Genomic DNA, 16,583 nt, shown 5'->3' on the forward strand with positions numbered 1-16,583 from the left:
GAGTTCCTATCATCTGCTGGTAGTTCTTATATAGTAACTGGATAAACTAAAGCTGGTTTTCTAAAAACCTGGGCTTGCACCTCTTCAGTTTCATTATGCAGTTTTTTTTCTTGTTTTCATTTAAGTCTTTCTAAAGCTTGTATCTTACCAACTTTAGCTTATCCACTTTTCATATTTCTCACAATTATCAAACCATTTTTTATATTTAGCATAAAAACCCACTATGGCCCTAAGGATAAAATATGAATTATCAGGCTAGTATTAATTATAATCAGAATGATGTCAATCTCAGTTAAGTCATTTATCTTTTCATTTTCTGTACCTATTTTCTATTTATTTATTGTTTATTTGTTTATTAAGATTTTATTCATTCAAAATACCAACCACAGATTGCCCCCTCATCCCTCTTCTTGCCCACCCTTTAACCTTTGCCTCCTCAACCCACCCCTCATTCCCTCCTCTCAAAAGGTATGGACTCCCATGGGGGTCAGTAAAGCCCAGCACATTCAACTGAGGCAGGTCCAAGGCCATTCCCCTGCATCAAGGCTGTGCAAGGTATCCCACCATAGGAAATGAGCTCCAAAGAGCCAGTTCATGCACCAGGGATAGATCCTATTCCCACTGTCAGAGGTCCCTCAAACAGACCAGGCTACATAACTGTCTTATTCATGCAGAGGACCCAGTCCAGTCCTGTGCAGGCTCTACAGCTGTTGGTCTAAAGTTCATGAGTTCCCACTGGCTTGGTTCAGCTGTATCTGTAAGTTTCTCCAGCATGGTCTTGATGCCCCTCATAGAATCCCTCTTTCCTCTTTTCGCCTGGACTTCAGAGCTCAGCCTGGTGGTTGGCTGTGGCTCTCTGCATCTGTTTCCATCAGTTACTGGATGAAGGCTCTATGATGACAGTTAAGGCATTCACCAATCTGATCACCAGGGTAGGCCAGCTCAGTCTATTTTCAAGCCTTCTAAAGTAGCACTATACAAGGTCTTAATGCCCTATATTAAGTTATTTCCCATCCTTAACCTAATAACAATTTTTCCTTTTGATATTACTCAACTTTCTCCTTGAGGACTTCCTTTTTGTCTTACCAAATTTGATGGCTTCTCAAGTTTATCCACAGCTGGTATGATTTTTCTCTCCATGTGGTCATGCTTTGTATTGGAATGCCAAATATTGTTTTTGACTAAATGTAAATCATTCAATTTTTACCAATAAAGACCTGGGAGCCAGATGCTGCGGTGAGAAAGCCTGATATCTCAGACAGGCAAAGGAAGTACCCAGCTGACATTTCTCCTCCGCTGACATCTCACAAATATTTCTTCTCCTCAGCCATCTCAAGCAAGACTGCCTGAAACTGAATGTCTGACCCTTCTACTTCCTGTGCATCTCTCTATCAATCCTTCTGACTCCCTTTTACTCTCTATGGTTTTTCTTGTTCACTTCCTGTCAACTGGTTGCTTGCTCCACATCTTGACCTATGGTTGACTCTATTTAATCCTGTCTACAATATTCAAGGAGAAAGCTGTTGGATTAAAGGTCTATGTTAGGCCTGAGCCACACCATAACTAGAAACAGGCTTTTCTAGTAATAGGGCAAACTTGAGATTCACAGTGTGATCAAATCTCTTTCAACAACAATATTATCTAGGGAGAAAATGAAAATATATTCCTCATTAAGTTAAATATAATTCTTAGCAGTAATTTAAATTATTTTCTAGTAATATATTAAAAAGGTAGTATTTCATTTTTTGAAGAATTCTAGGAAATTTTATCATTTGATAATTTGAAGCATAATTTAATATAAGACCAAAATGAATTATATAAATCAAAATAATATTCCCACATTTAATCTTAAGTTTTGAAGTTGTAAATTTCAGAATTTTGTTAAAATGAGTCTAAGTCTGATAATTACTTGTTCTATAAAGAATGTAAAATTCATTTCCCTTTTGTTATGATTTGTAATTTTTTGTTATTGTTAAACATCAGCTGTTTTTAATTGTTATTTTAACAGGTAAGTGTATTACTTGAACCCATTATGGGAAAACATGGTATAAGTAATTTAAATCTATATTTCCTCTAGCATTTATAATTTTGTATGGCAAAACATTCAAATCCCTTATATTCCTAGTGTTATGCCACATAGAACCATTAGAGTACATTGTACTTACTATTATCTAAATTCAGCTTAGTACCCATTAATGAGACTTATCCGTGCTCCTCTCCACTTTACTATAGTAACATAACCACCATTCCAACCTTAATTTAAATTAGATCATTTTTTATATCTCACATATAAATAAGGGCATATAAGTAAGGGCATCTAGTAATAACTGAATAATAAGTCCAACAGCACATGGCAATGGTCATCCATTTATCAATGGTTGGTGTTAATTCCAAGGCAAAGTAATCTTCTAGTTTCTTTCTGTAGTTTCCTCTAAAATTTTTAGTGTTTCAGGTTTCACACTGATGTCTGATCCATTTGGAATTAGTTTTTGTAGAAAGCGGCAAGTACAGGTCTAATTTCATTGTTCTACATGTGGACCTCCAGTTATTCTAGTACCACTTTTTGAATATGCTGCCTTTTCTCCAGTGTGAGTTTTTCAAATCATTGTTGAATGGTAGACAGCCATAGTTACACATAATCATGCTTGGGTTTTTAATCCGTTTCTATTAATCTTTGTCTGTTTTTGTGCTGATACTATGTGTTTTTTATTACTACTATTATTTCAGCTCTGGAATGATGATACTTCCAGTGTTGTTTGCTTTTCTCAGAATTACTCTGGCTTTCCTTGAGTATATCTTCATGGCATATGAATTTTTTTAATGACAATTGGCAAATGGGATCTCATGAAACAACAACAAAAATGCACAACTAAGGAAACAATCAATGCAGTAAAGAGAAAACCCACAGAGTGAAGGAGAATCTTTTTCAGCTATGCATGGGATTTATTGAGGATTTGTATCCAGACTATGCAAAGAACTCAAAACAAAACAAAACAAAAACAAACAAAACCTACCAAAGAGCCAAGAAAACAAATGACCCCAATAAAAAGTGGGCTATGGCTGGGTGGTGGTGGCACAGGCCTTTAATCCCAAATCCCAGTATTTGGGAGGCAGAGCCATCGAGGCCAGCCTGGTCTACAGAGTGAGATCCAGGACAGGCACCAAAACTGCACAGAGAAACCTTGTCTCAAATAACCAAAAAAAAAAAATGTGGGCTATGGATCAGAGGGTTCTCAAAAGAAGAAATAAAATTGCCTAAGTAATATCTTTTTAAAATGTTCATCATCCTTAATATTGGCAAATGCAAATTAAAATAATTCTGAGATTTCATCCCACCCAGTCAGAATGGATCAACAAAAATACCTGACAGAAAATGCTGGAAAAAGTGTTGAGAAAGGAGAACCCTCATTCAGTGATGGTGGGACTGCAAACGTGCATATTCTCTGGAATTCACGCAGGAAAATAATATAATATTACCCAAATGCGTAATACCTTGCTATATGCCCAAGAGACTGAGTATTCTACCCCATAAATACTCGCTCAACCCTGCTCATTGCCTCTCTATTTACAATAGCTATGAATTGGAAGCAACTTAAGTTTTCTTTGCTTGACTAATGGATAGACAAAATGTGGTACGTTCACAATATGGCATATTATTCAGCTAGAAAGAATAATGAAACTTGCAGGTACATGATTGGAACTAGAAAATATTATATCGAGTCAGGTAATGCAGACATAGAAAGATAAACACCATTTATTTTCTCTCATGTGTGGTTCCTAGCTTCAAACTTCAGATGTGAGTGTGTAACCTGGAGTAACTGCAGAAAGAAGGAAGTAAAAAGGGAAATAGTGCTTTAGAGATTAATGGAAGGATACAAGTGATATGAGTGGGGGAATGGGGGAAAATGTTTCCCTCATCCATCACCCATCCACATATAAACCTTTTTAAACCTAGTATTACCATCTCTATCTGCTCATCACATTGCTTTCTAAACACTTATGTTTATGCTAGTAGTATAGTTTAGCTCTCAGCCTCAGGAGGGGCTCTTTTTCTAATGTAGGACTATCAAAGTACAAGCTTAGGGTCATGGACTTCTTAACAGTAGACACTGCTAAGTGCTCAGTCATAAGCAGAACATCTGTATCAACTTCTCTGAGGCCCCAAGAACACTGTGATGGAAAGGCAAAATACTGTGAGACCCAGATAATGAGAAGGTGTACTATGAAATGCTACGACATGGACATTGCAATCATGAATACACAGCTGTGGTCATCTGCAAGGGATCTACAGACAAAAATGTTATAGAAGTAAGAGGTAGAATAGTTGAGTAGAAGAAGGGGGGGGTCATCAGAAGTGGGAGTGAGGCAGGAGAATGGAGTGGAGGAAAAAATAGGACAACACGTTATATACAAATAATAAACTTGAAAATAAAGTGATGTTTAAGTAGCCAATTACTACATATAAACATGTTACATCAACAGCACTAGTGATCTGAGAAATGTGCACTCAAATTTGAGTTAGGGTTAGTACCACTCAACCACTAAAATGTCAAAATACTTAATATTTGTTACTCTGTAAGAATGTAAGTCAGCAGGGACTTTTGCGCAGTATCACTTAAAATACACAATAATAAAAGCACTTTAGGAAGCATGCCACAGCTATTAAAGCTGCACATTCATATTTCCTATGACACAGTAATTTCACTCCTGGGAATGAATCCAGCAGATATGAGTGTATATAATCACGAAAACAAATGTGTAAAGACATTCATAATAGTTTTATTTACAGCCAAGCCAAACTGGAAACAAGCCAAATTTCTGGGATAGATATCACATAATTGATATGTAAATTTCGTGCTATATTTCTCCAAAGCTGCCATGAGGGCTCATGTATCACTATACGGAACAACAGGAGAAACCACACCTGTCCTGAAAGAATAACCATTGTGTGATCTTGTGAATAAAACCGTCAAGAAAGAACAAAAGAATGCATGTTCATCTTATTAATGTGTTAAATGCATCCTATCTATTCTGCCATTACTCACCTTCTCATTTCACCCCTACCTTTTCTGAGTGATCAAGATGATTGGTTTGTGGCATTTGTTTCTATTTTTCTTCTTCCACAAATAGCTTGGTGAGTGGATATTTTTCATCAAACTTCTTACATCAAAGTTGTATAGCATACATATTTTATTGTACTGTTTTTTATTAAGATTAATTTTTGCATTTGTGTGCACATTTGTGTGTCTCTGTATGATTATGGTACATATCTGTGGGTGCCCATGGTGACCAAAAGAGGGTGTTAGATTCCCTGAGGCTGGAGTTAGAGGTGGTCCTGAGCAGCCTGATAGAGGGCCTGGAACTAACCTTGACTGTTTGCAAGAGTAGCAACTGTTCCTAATTGTTGAGCCATCTCTCCAGCCTCACGCATTGTGCTTTACAAAAAAACAAGCAACAATAAAAATCTTGAAAGTATTTGCTGAAAATTGTTAAATATCTTTTCTAAGATATTTGCATATTCACCATTAATTTTTTATATAATTTTTTATTTAAGAAAATTTCTTTCCTTTTACATACCAACCCCTGTTCCCTCTCCCTCCTCTTCTCCTGTTCATCCTTACCTATCCCCATCTCACCCCCATCCCCTCCTCATAGAGGGTAAGGCCTCCCTTGGGTAGTCAACACAGGCTGTCATACTATGTTGGGGCCAGACTTAGCTCCTCCCCCCTGCAAATCATCCTGCGTGAGGTAACCCAGACCCAGAAAGACAAACACGATATGTACTCTCTCATTATTTAAAGTTTGGTAATACTCCATTTCGAAACATACAATAGTGTATTTGACTATTTTACTTCCCATCCTCATTTTCCTTGTCGTTTCTTCATGAATTCTATTGTAAATGTCCCCAAAAGAAAGTAAATGTGTGGGTAATGTGATGGTTAATCCTGATGGTCAGTTTGATGGGATTTTGACTCATGTAGGAGACAAGTCATTGAGCATGTTGTAAGGGAATTTCTAGGTTGGGTCGAGGGAGTGTCTAAGAGGCACAAAGACCTACCCTAACCATGAGAGGGACTGATTATTGGGCTGGGGTCCTTGATTGAATGTAAATGAATAAAGGGCTGTGGTCCTTGATTGAATATAAATGAATAAAACAAGCTGAGCACAAACACGTACCATTGTCTGCTTCCCAAATGAAGACAGTGTGAACAGCTAGCTCCTACTCTTGCCAGCATGATGTCCTGGCCATAGTACTCTCAATCATGATGGTACCCCCAAATCACGGGCCAAAATAAACACATCCTTCCTTTCTTAAATTGTTTTTGTGAAGCATTTTGCTGCAGTAGTGAGAAAGCAACTAATATCGGAAATAGCTGACAAAGAGTGTGGTTCTCATTCACATAAACCTAGTATTCTTGAAGTACATCTTACTTTCTCTTGTATTGTATTTTTAGTGTGATATTGGATTTTATTTGCTAATCTTTTCTTTAGGATTTTTTGCATATGAATTCATAAGTAATCATAGCCTGTAAGTTTCTCTTTCTGGGCTATAGTTACTGAATTTAGATAAAAATGTTGCCTCAGTTTCAGAAAAAGTGTTTAAGGGCGTATTGACTTCAGTGTCCTAGAACAATTTATGTTTAATAAAGATTATCTTTTTTAAATTTTAACAGAAGATTTCTGAAACAAATGCATCATGTGGTACATCCATATGCACAAGTGCATGTATGTGTTTGTGTATAGGCATGTACATTGCATCATGTAGCTTGTGTGTGTATAGGAGTGTACATAGCATCATGTAGCTTGTGTGTGTATATAGGCATGTATATTGCATCATGTAGCTTGTGTGTATAGGTGTGTATATTTTAACATGTAGCCTGTGTGTGTGTGTATAGGCGTGTATAATGCAACATGTAGCTTATGTGGCAGGGGGAGTGTCCATGCATCGTGGAGCTTTGTGTGTGTAGAAGTGTACATTGCATCATGTAGCTTGTATTTGTGTGTGTGTGTGTGTGTGTGTGTGTGTGTGTGCATGTGCGCACAGAGAAGTGTACATTGTGTTATGTAGTGTGTGTATGTGTGTACAGGAGTGTACGTTGCATCATGTAGCTTGTGTGTGTGTGTGTGTGTGTGTGTGTGTGTGTGTGTGTGTGTATAGAGGAGTGTACATGTGGTTATGTATACTTTACTTATTTTCCCTATTCCTTCTTAAAGGGATTTCAAAATTATTAACTCTTCTAGAAACTGTATGTAAAATGTCTCAGGCTCTGAAATACAAGTGCCATCGATTCTCACCTTAAAGTGGACCTAAAGGTTGATATCAAAGGTGTACAAACAGAATGGTAACATAACTATGGTTGTTGATAATTAACTGAATATCTTAAATAGTGAAGAGGATTCCAGATGCTTTCAAATACAAAGAAATTAAAAATGCCCAACTTTATGATGCAGTGCTAGCCATTCCAACCTTGATCTGGAAGTTACAACCCCCATTGAGGCTTCGGTAACTGTCACGCCTACAAAGCAGGCCAAGAGAGGACCCTGAAGACCCAAGATCAGGATGCACCAGATTTCTTGGTTCCTGGACCCTGGATGCTGGAGATAGACCAAGTAGAGTTCTCCATAGAACACTGCCAGACTGCGACACACCTTTCCCAGACTCTGCAACCTACCTATCCCTTCACTTGTAAGTTATGCCACTAAATAAACCTCCCTTTTAACTACTAGGAGTGGCCTTAATAATTTCACCAATATGATAGAGCAGTCAGTTGTCCTGATCTGCATGAATGTCTAGACTCTAGATTATAGAGAATTCCATATCCTACCACAGAGGCATTTGCATTCCCATGTTCATTGCTGCTTTATTCACTATAGCTAAGAGTTGGAAGAATTTGGATCAACCTTGGTGTCCATCAATAGATGAATGGATAATGAAAGTGGTATCTAGCTAATGTATCTATCATCTATCTGTCTGTCTATTTATCTATCTATCATCTATCTATCTATCTATCTATCAATCATCTATCTATCTAGCTATCATATATCTATCTATCTATCTATCTATCTATCTATCTATCTATCTATCTATATCTATCTGTCTGTCTAACTATCTCTATATATCTATCATCTATCTATCTGTCGATCATATCTATCTATCTATCTATCTATCTATCTACTTATCTATGTCTGTATATCACTTATCTATTATCTATACATTTATATCTATATAGCTATCTATCATCTATCTATAATAACTATTTAGTTATGAAATCAATACAATTACTGGAAAATGGATGGACTTAAAATGATAAATATTAAGCATGGTCACACACATTCAGAAAAGCAAAACAAAATGGAAAATGTTCCCTCCGTATATATAACCTACACAACAGAAAATATACATGTGGGTAAAAGATTACATGTGGAAAAGATAAATCTTTGTGTGTGTGTGTGTGTGAGAGGTGAATCAACATTGTTTTATTTTAATATATAAATTAATCTTATTCATACATATAGGATTTCTATAATGTTTGATATCAGCTCTGAAAGCTTTATGCGATAATTATATGTACTGTTGGACGTGCTATGTTTTTTATCTTTATGGTTTTGTTGTTATTCTCTTTTACAGCTTTTGAGGTTCAAAAAACCATGATGAGTTATTGGTCATGCAGTTCTCTTTCTTTTTGTATTTTGCTACAAAAATGTCCTTGATTCCTTATTTTATCACTTAGGTTTTCAATATCTGCTTTGTTTATTTTCAGTAATAAAAACTACTATCAGAAGAGCTTGTGCTTCTACCACTTATCCTTTAACCCTTACTCTTTCTATGCATTATAGTTGCATAATATTATTTTGCTCATACTTGTCTTCAGGTTAATCTAGAATAGAAACACACAATGAATTGTCATATCTGTTTGTGGCTGAGGATTTCTCAGGTATCTGTTAAAGACAGAGTTAAGTAACCCGAATATGCTCAACTCTGAGTCTCCCTAGGTTTCTATAATAGTTAAAAGGGTATTTTTTTTCTGACAAACTGTACAATTGAATGTTTGGGTGCGATTTCCTTTGCACTCAATTCTTCCCTTGTGGTTTAATGAAACATTGTATAAAATCCCGTTTCATAATGATTCTTTGAAATTTATATTGAAGTTTAATATTCTTGCCATTAAAGATGTCTGAATCAATTCTAGGATACTCTGAGAAATACTTCTTAATCTTCAAAGTCCTTCATTTCTTGTACTAAACTACAACATAAAATTTACTACTTTAGCCATTTTAGGTTCTTAGTTTGGTATCTGGCATTAAATACACTCATACTGCCTTGCAACCATCCCAGCTTTATTTATCTCAAGAACTTTGAGCAATGACTTGAATTTGTTAGCTATTAATCATAGTCCTATGTAATGAATGGCCATGTCAGTATGCAGATTGAAGATGTCTTTTTATTTTAGAAGCTCTGTTTAGACTGAAGTTTGCTTTGACTAATTTTTCTCATCACAGACTTCAGTTAGATGACAATTAAATGTTTCTCTGTCTTCCACTTCACTAATGCTTCTCTCTGTTTCTTTTCTTAGAAACATGCTTACTTTTTTGATTATTCTCTGATTTTCTCCAATGTTATGTTTTATATTTCTATTTGATTCCACTCTTCCTCAGTTGCAATGGAATTTGGAGATTCTAAAGATGTGATTTGTATCCTTTTATTTATTTCCTAGAATTTTCAATCAACCCTCTTCTTTTATTCATTTTTATTCTTACTCTTTGAATATTTAAAAGATTTTTTCTATTTTTAATTAAATGTGTGTGCGTGTGTGTGTGTGTGTGTGTGTGTGTGTGTATTTCAGTACATGAACATGCATGTGCAGTTACCAAGGAATCCAGAAGAGGTGGTTAGATCCCCCAGAAATTGAGTTAAATGTGATTGTGAGCAACTTCATACAGATACTGTGAATTAAACCCTGGTATCCTGAAGAAACAGCAAGCACTCTTTTTTTTTTTTCATATTTGATAGCAGCTTTTTTATTGGTTACAAAACCTAGGCCCATATACAAAATTAGGAACATGTTTAGATGCCTCTCTCGAAAGAACATTTTAGTTGATTTTAAACTGAGTTAAAAAAAATAAAAACAATGCAATTTTAAAACACTGTTTTGAAAACTTAAAAGTGCAGCAATACACTCAGTTTCCTTTATCTATGAAATGGTGTGATTCCAACTCAAAACTGGTGAGGTCACAGCAAACGGAATCAAGCAGAGCACACAAGTCTGCACTATCTGATGCTAATGTCACTTAAAGGTTAGTTTGCACTTAAGACGTGAGACAAAATAGGAATCATCACAGTAGAGGCCTGATTTTAATTCATCTCAATGTGTGCAAATCTGAAAAGGTAACTGTCAGTTCAGTAGGGAGAGTCCAGAAGAAACTCAACTGGAAGGGACAACTCACAATATCAAGAAGATTTGAACTTTGAGGGTTTTACCAAAGTTTGTGACCTTAATTCATTCTGACTTCATTATTCCTACTTTCAGTGAACACTATACAGCTTCAAAATTTAGACAACTGTTTGAACAGGATGCAGTTACCATATGAAGCTTTAACTCAGAATTTCGGTTAAAAAAAAGCACAATGAACTTCAATTCAATTTTATGTGCACAAGAGTTGAAAAATCTGAGCCACCTTAAAGAGAAATTGATTCTGAAATGTATAAAACCTACAAATAATCAGAGGCCAAACCACTATATTAAAACAGATTCTCTAGCAAGTAAAAATTTTGCAGTTTAGCCGGGCAGTGGTGGCGCACGCCTTTAATCCCAGCACTCGGGAGGCAGAGCCAGGTGGATCTCTGTGAGTTCCAGGCCAGCCTGGGCTACCAAGTGAGTTCCAGGAAAGGCGCAAAGCTACACAGAGAAACCCTGTCTCGAAAAACCAAAAAAAAAAAAAATTTGCAGTTTAAACATATGCTTGTATCCATTTTAGACATAAGACAAAATTCTTTAGAGTGCCTTCACCTTGGCAGATATGTATATTTGTAATGAAGCACACCTGCTATGCATTGTTTATCAGTGAAAACACTGCAGCTGATTCACAAAGCTCTGATGGCACCCGACTCCTCTTCATCACAGTAAACACACCCCCCCATCTGAAAACTAACTTAGTTTAGATTTCTATCCCTTCACATCAATGCATTGGGAATTGACACCCAGTGAACAAGAGCAACAAAACCATTTCTGGGACAGCACAAATTATTTAGTTTAAAAAATTTCAAATCCATATTCATTCATTAATAACTGGGTCAGACAATTTACCAAAAGCAATGACTTTACATAGTTAGAGACTTTGCAGAGTTAGAGATCACTGCAAATCAGGCTGAGTTAAATAACTGCAGATCATTCCTCGCAAGCACTCTTAATTGCTAAGCCATCTCATCTCTCCTGCACTGCTCTTTGGGGTTTTTATTTGTTTGTTTGGTTTTTGAGACAGGGTTTCTCTGTGTAGTTTTGGAGCCTGTCCTGGATCTTGCTCTGTAGACCAGGCTGGCCTTGAACTCACAGAGATCTGTCTGGCTCTGCCACCCGGAGTGCTGGGATTAAAGGTGTGCACCACCAGTGTCTGGCTATCTTTGAGTTGTTGATTCATGGAATGTTCTTCACCTCTCTTCGTCTCTTTCTCTCTCAAATTACCAGATAACTGATGATCTTTTCTACTTTTTTAAATCTTCATACTTTGGGTATATGGAGAGTACTTGCATTTCTGGATTTTTGGGTGGAGGTTGTCATTAGACATTCATTATAACCTTATCTTTGGATTATTTTTATTTGATCTTTAGGCATTCAGTTTTCATGGTAAGCTGCAAATTTGTCCTTGTCCTTGCCTTACTCAACTTTACACAATGCTAGGAAAAGAACTAAAGAAAACTCTCCACTAGAAACTTGTGGGGGTTTTGTCTGGCATTCTTTTAATTTGAAATTTGCAGTGCCCTCCATGATAGGATTATTTTGGAAGCATAGAATTTGTGTAGTTCATTGGTTTGTATTGGGAATGAATTTGGAGGTTATGATTGCACAGCTGCCACCCCAACTCCTACTGATGAAGATGAAGATTCCATTAAAAGCAAAATCCAGTTTTCACCATCATTCTTTAATTCCTTTGTTAGGTTGTAAGGCTGTCTACTACTTTAACTATGCTTAATAAAGCATAAAGTTGTAAATATATTATCCTAAACACATCTTACTGGTATAAGTGTGATGAGCAGAAGAATGCTTTCCCATGGCATACAGAGATAATAGGATGCATACCTTTTATGGACTTCCATGTGTTTTAGTCAATCAAGCAGAAACCACTACTTATTATTTTTGAGCAATTAATTATAGAATGTGATGATATGAACCTTCTTTACCTCAAATATAACAGATGCTTAGTGGGGAAAGCAGGGAAACATTCAAATATCACTCTAAAAATTTGATGAGAAAGGTGGATAATACTGTGTTTTGTGTATCTGATAGCATTCCATAGGTCATTCTAAAAAGACTGGGATGGAAGTTCCCAGAAATATGACTGAGATATTTTTTGAGGTAAATGATGCTTGGGCTATATTTGGAAGGTAAGGATAGAATAAGATTCCTGTCAGCAGTTTCTGAAGTACAAAAGACAATTCCACATGAAGTCACAAGCCACGTGTCTGTGATGACACAGAAGGCTGATGTCTTACAGTGTCAACCATTGCTTGCATTTGAACTGGAGAGATTTATAATGTGGATGGATTGCAAGTAAAAAGATAGAGAAGATTTGGTTGGTGAGGAATAAAATTGTTTGTGAATTTAAAGAGTTTTATCATATTCCCAATGACTAGTATACACAGGAAATTTGAAGACTTATTTTTTAGTATTTTAGTCATTTATAGAACAAATCAGAGGAGAAGCCTCCCTTGGGGCAGGGAGCTCTTGAGGGAGGTTGTTCACTAATCTAAAAGTGATGGACAACCAATGAAAAATAACAGTCTTAAGGAGGAGAGCAACTGAGATTTCACTTAGAAGGTTCACTTCACAAATAGAGTGCATGTCCCGGAACAAAACAGGTAAAGCACTAAACACTTGTGGGAGATTTCAAGACCATAATAAGCAAGTGTTTGACTGACTAGAGAGAACAGGTTCACGAGAAAAGATGAGTCTACCACCCCTATAAATGGAAACTAAGGCTAGTTCAAATGGATCTGAGTCAATAAGTAGCCAGGTCGCTGGAACTGATATCTATAGACAGTGTTTCAAACTCACAATGTAATCATATTCTCTAAAAAGAATAATAGTTAATGTGGAAAGGGAATTTGTAGAAAGGAGAGTGCATTGATAGTGGCAGGAAGGAGATAAGAAAGGGAGGGATTAAGAACAATACAATATGCTATATTCATGTGTGAAATTGTCAAAGAACAGATTTAATAAATAAATAAATAAATGGGATTTAGTGAAATCCCATTTGATAAAGCTATAGCTTGATTGAGAAGGAAAGGGTACACTACATTTTCAGAGCTAATGGATGAATAAGAATTGGGGCAAGACTAAGAGAATGAGCAGGGGGAGCTAGCTGAATATTTATTATAGAAATTAAGAGAAATAAGGTCAACAAAGAATTGATGGGAGTGATGTCAAAAAAAATTCCAATGAGTCAAGAAATGGTGTTTCCTTTAAATTTGGCTTTTTGACAATCACTAAAGACTTTGTGGTGATGCCCTAAGTACCTGGAGGCTAAAACCTTGAGCTAAAGGATTGATGGCTAACTAAAACAATGGAATGCAAATTAAAAAGAAAAGCACTCCAAGGTTGCATAATTACAAGGTTACTGGAAGCTATCAACCAGATTAGAAGATTTTAATTAGAACAGTAGCATGGCCTTTAAAGAGGGTAAAATCATTTTTCATCTTGGAAGCATTTCCTTTACTGGAATGCAAACTCATTAAAAAAATAATGATCTCTAACAATTCCTTAATAGAAGTGTAGACCTTTTGTTAAGTAACAAAGAAACTATTTAAATGAATTTATAGACTTGAAATTATTCTGTTGCATGGAGATGGAATCACATGTCCTTGTTTACTGTATTCAACACAGAGTATGAAAGCATTCATGAAAGCTAGGCATACACACACTACACTCAATTCATCTCCAGTGCAAAACAGTTTATCTCCCGACACCATGAGCTACTACAGTGGCTACTACGGAGGCCTGGGCTATGGCTATGGCAGCTTCGGAGGCCTGGGCTCTGGTTATGGTTGTGGATGTAACAGCATCTGCAGACTGGGCTGTGGCTGTGGTTATGGAGGCTATGGATATGGCTCTGGCTATGGAGGCTATGGATATGGCTCTGGGTTTGGAGGCTACGGATATGACTCTGGCTATGGATATGGATGCTGCCGCCCTTCATGCTGTGGAAGATATGGATTCTCCAGCTTCTACTGAACGAACTGCTGATCTGCATACTATCTTATTTTGCCCATCTTTAGAGAGGAAGATGTTCTCTTTGTTACAGAGAAGACATCTATGGTTTATTGACTTCTTGCTCTGGAGGGAATTGATCTTCAATTACTCTGGAAAACTCTCGACTCTCCCTATTAAATTTATGATTTCATCTATTATATGCAGTCACTAACATTTGTCGTGGCTCTCCGTGATCTAAAATTTAAATTCATCGTTAATAAACATGTTCCACTGACCTAACAAACATGAATCTGTATCATTTTATTTCAGTACATTATAAACCAGAATATGGGTTTATAGTCAGGATGTCAGTCCATTGTATCAGAGTCAATGTTTTTCCTTCAACAATATTTTATTTAATGATAAATTTAATTCAAATTATACCTAGCAGTTGATTTCCTGTGTTGGACACCATTCTAAACATTGAGAATATGAAGGTATATGATAGGTTAAGACATGGCTCCTTTCATGTGTCTGTTCTTTTGTTTTCAGTGGTTGTTTTAATTTATTTATTTTTGTTGAAAATAGTTTTTCATACACTATATTCTGATTGTGGTTTCTCCTCCCCCAACTCCTTCCAGATAATCCCCACCTCATTACCCATCGAAATCCACATCAATTCTTTCTCTCCTCATTAGAAAACAAACAGGTATCTAAAACATAATAATACAAATAATAATGATAATGATAAAATAAGATAAAATGAAAAAAAACAGAACAGGATAAAACAAAGAAACAAACAAAAGAAAAAGTATAAAACAGTAATTTTATAATCTTATTCTGTGCACTATTATGTTTAAGACTTGGTTTTATGTAATTATATATACATTTGTTGGTGAAAAATAATATTTGCATTCAAAGGGTACTATAAAATTCCCATGAACATCATACTGAGGTTTCAATTTCATAATGTCTTTTACACATAATCAGTTCAGTTTTGAATACTGAACAAGTTAGACCTCTAGCTCTGTCTCTTAAGAAGTAAGTTCAGCCAGAACCTGGAAACAACCTAGATGCCCCTCAACCAAAGGATGAATTAGGAAAATGTGGTACATATACACAATGGAGTACTACTCAGCAGTGAAAAACAATAACATCGTGAAATTTGCAGGCAAATGAATGGAACTAGAAAATATCCTGAGTGAGGTAACCCAGACTCAGAAATACAAGAATATGGTATGTACTTACTCATAAGCGGATACTAGAAATAAAGCAAGAATAACCAGATTACAATGCACAGCTCCAGAGAAGCTAGGTAGTAGGAGGTCTCTAAGAGGGATGCATGGAATGCCCTGGAAGGGGAAATAGATGAGATCTCCTGAGTAAACTGGGCATGAGGGGTGGGCAATGGAGGGTAGGGTATTGGGGATGAGAACATAAGGGAACAGGATGGTCGAGCTGGAACAGGTATGGAGTGGGAGAGCAATGAAAGAGATACCATGATAGAGGGAGACATCACAGGGATAGGGGGAAAGCTGGTGCTAGGGAAGTTCCCAGGCATCCACTGACCCCAGCTTAGACTACTAGCAATAGTGGATAGGGTGCCTGAACTGGCTTACCCTAGTAATCAGATAGGTGAATACCCTGTCATCATAGAGCCTTTCTCCAGTAACTGATGGAAGCAGATTCAGAGATCCACAGCCAAACACCAGGCCGAGTGCCAGGAGTCCAGTTGAAGAGAGAGAAAAGAGATTCTATAAGCAAGTGCATCAAGATCATGACAGGGAAATCTATAGAGACAACCAAACCAAGCTAGTGGAAACTCATGCAATCTAGATCAACAGCTGTGGAGCCTACATGGGACTGGACTAGGCCCTCTGCATAATGAGACAGTTGTGTAGCTTGATCTGCTTAAAGGTCTTCCTGGCAGTAGGATCAGAATCCATCCCTGGTGCATGAATAGGCCTTTTGGGGTCCACTACCTATGATGCGATGGAGAAATAAAGCTATTATTTATGTTGTTCTATTACTATATAAAACTTCGAAGTTAGAAATTGGGGTAAAAACCTGTTAAATCCAAAGAGCAACAGATGAACGATCAGCTGACCCTGCTTATCCACAATTCCAGACCGAAAAGGCTCATGAATCTTTCTAAGCCCCTCCCTATTTCTTCCAGTG

At 36.6% G+C, this 16,583-nt stretch overlaps 1 protein-coding gene across 1 annotated transcript; it reads left to right on the forward strand.

Moving 5' to 3' along the window:
• The first annotated feature begins 14,183 nt into the window (after positions 1–14,183).
• Positions 14,184–14,447, forward strand: LOC131922324 (keratin-associated protein 16-3-like). Its single transcript, XM_059277098.1, has 2 exons — positions 14,184–14,301; positions 14,365–14,447. The coding sequence occupies exons 1-2, from the start codon at positions 14,184–14,186 to the stop codon at positions 14,445–14,447; spliced, it is 201 nt and encodes a 66-aa protein (XP_059133081.1).
• Positions 14,448–16,583: the final 2,136 nt, after the last annotated feature.

This window comes from Peromyscus eremicus, chromosome 12 (assembly GCF_949786415.1).
Source record: "Peromyscus eremicus chromosome 12, PerEre_H2_v1, whole genome shotgun sequence".
NCBI classification, from domain to species: Eukaryota; Metazoa; Chordata; class Mammalia; order Rodentia; family Cricetidae; genus Peromyscus; species Peromyscus eremicus.

Coding starts and splice junctions, on each gene's coding strand:
- LOC131922324 (XM_059277098.1), top strand. CDS start 14,184: ATGAGCTACTACAGTGGCTACTACGGAGGCCTGGGCTATGGCTATGGC. Junction 14,302..14,364: donor CAGACTGGGCTGTGGCTGTG/GTTATGGAGGCT, acceptor CTGGGTTTGGAG/GCTACGGATATGACTCTGGC.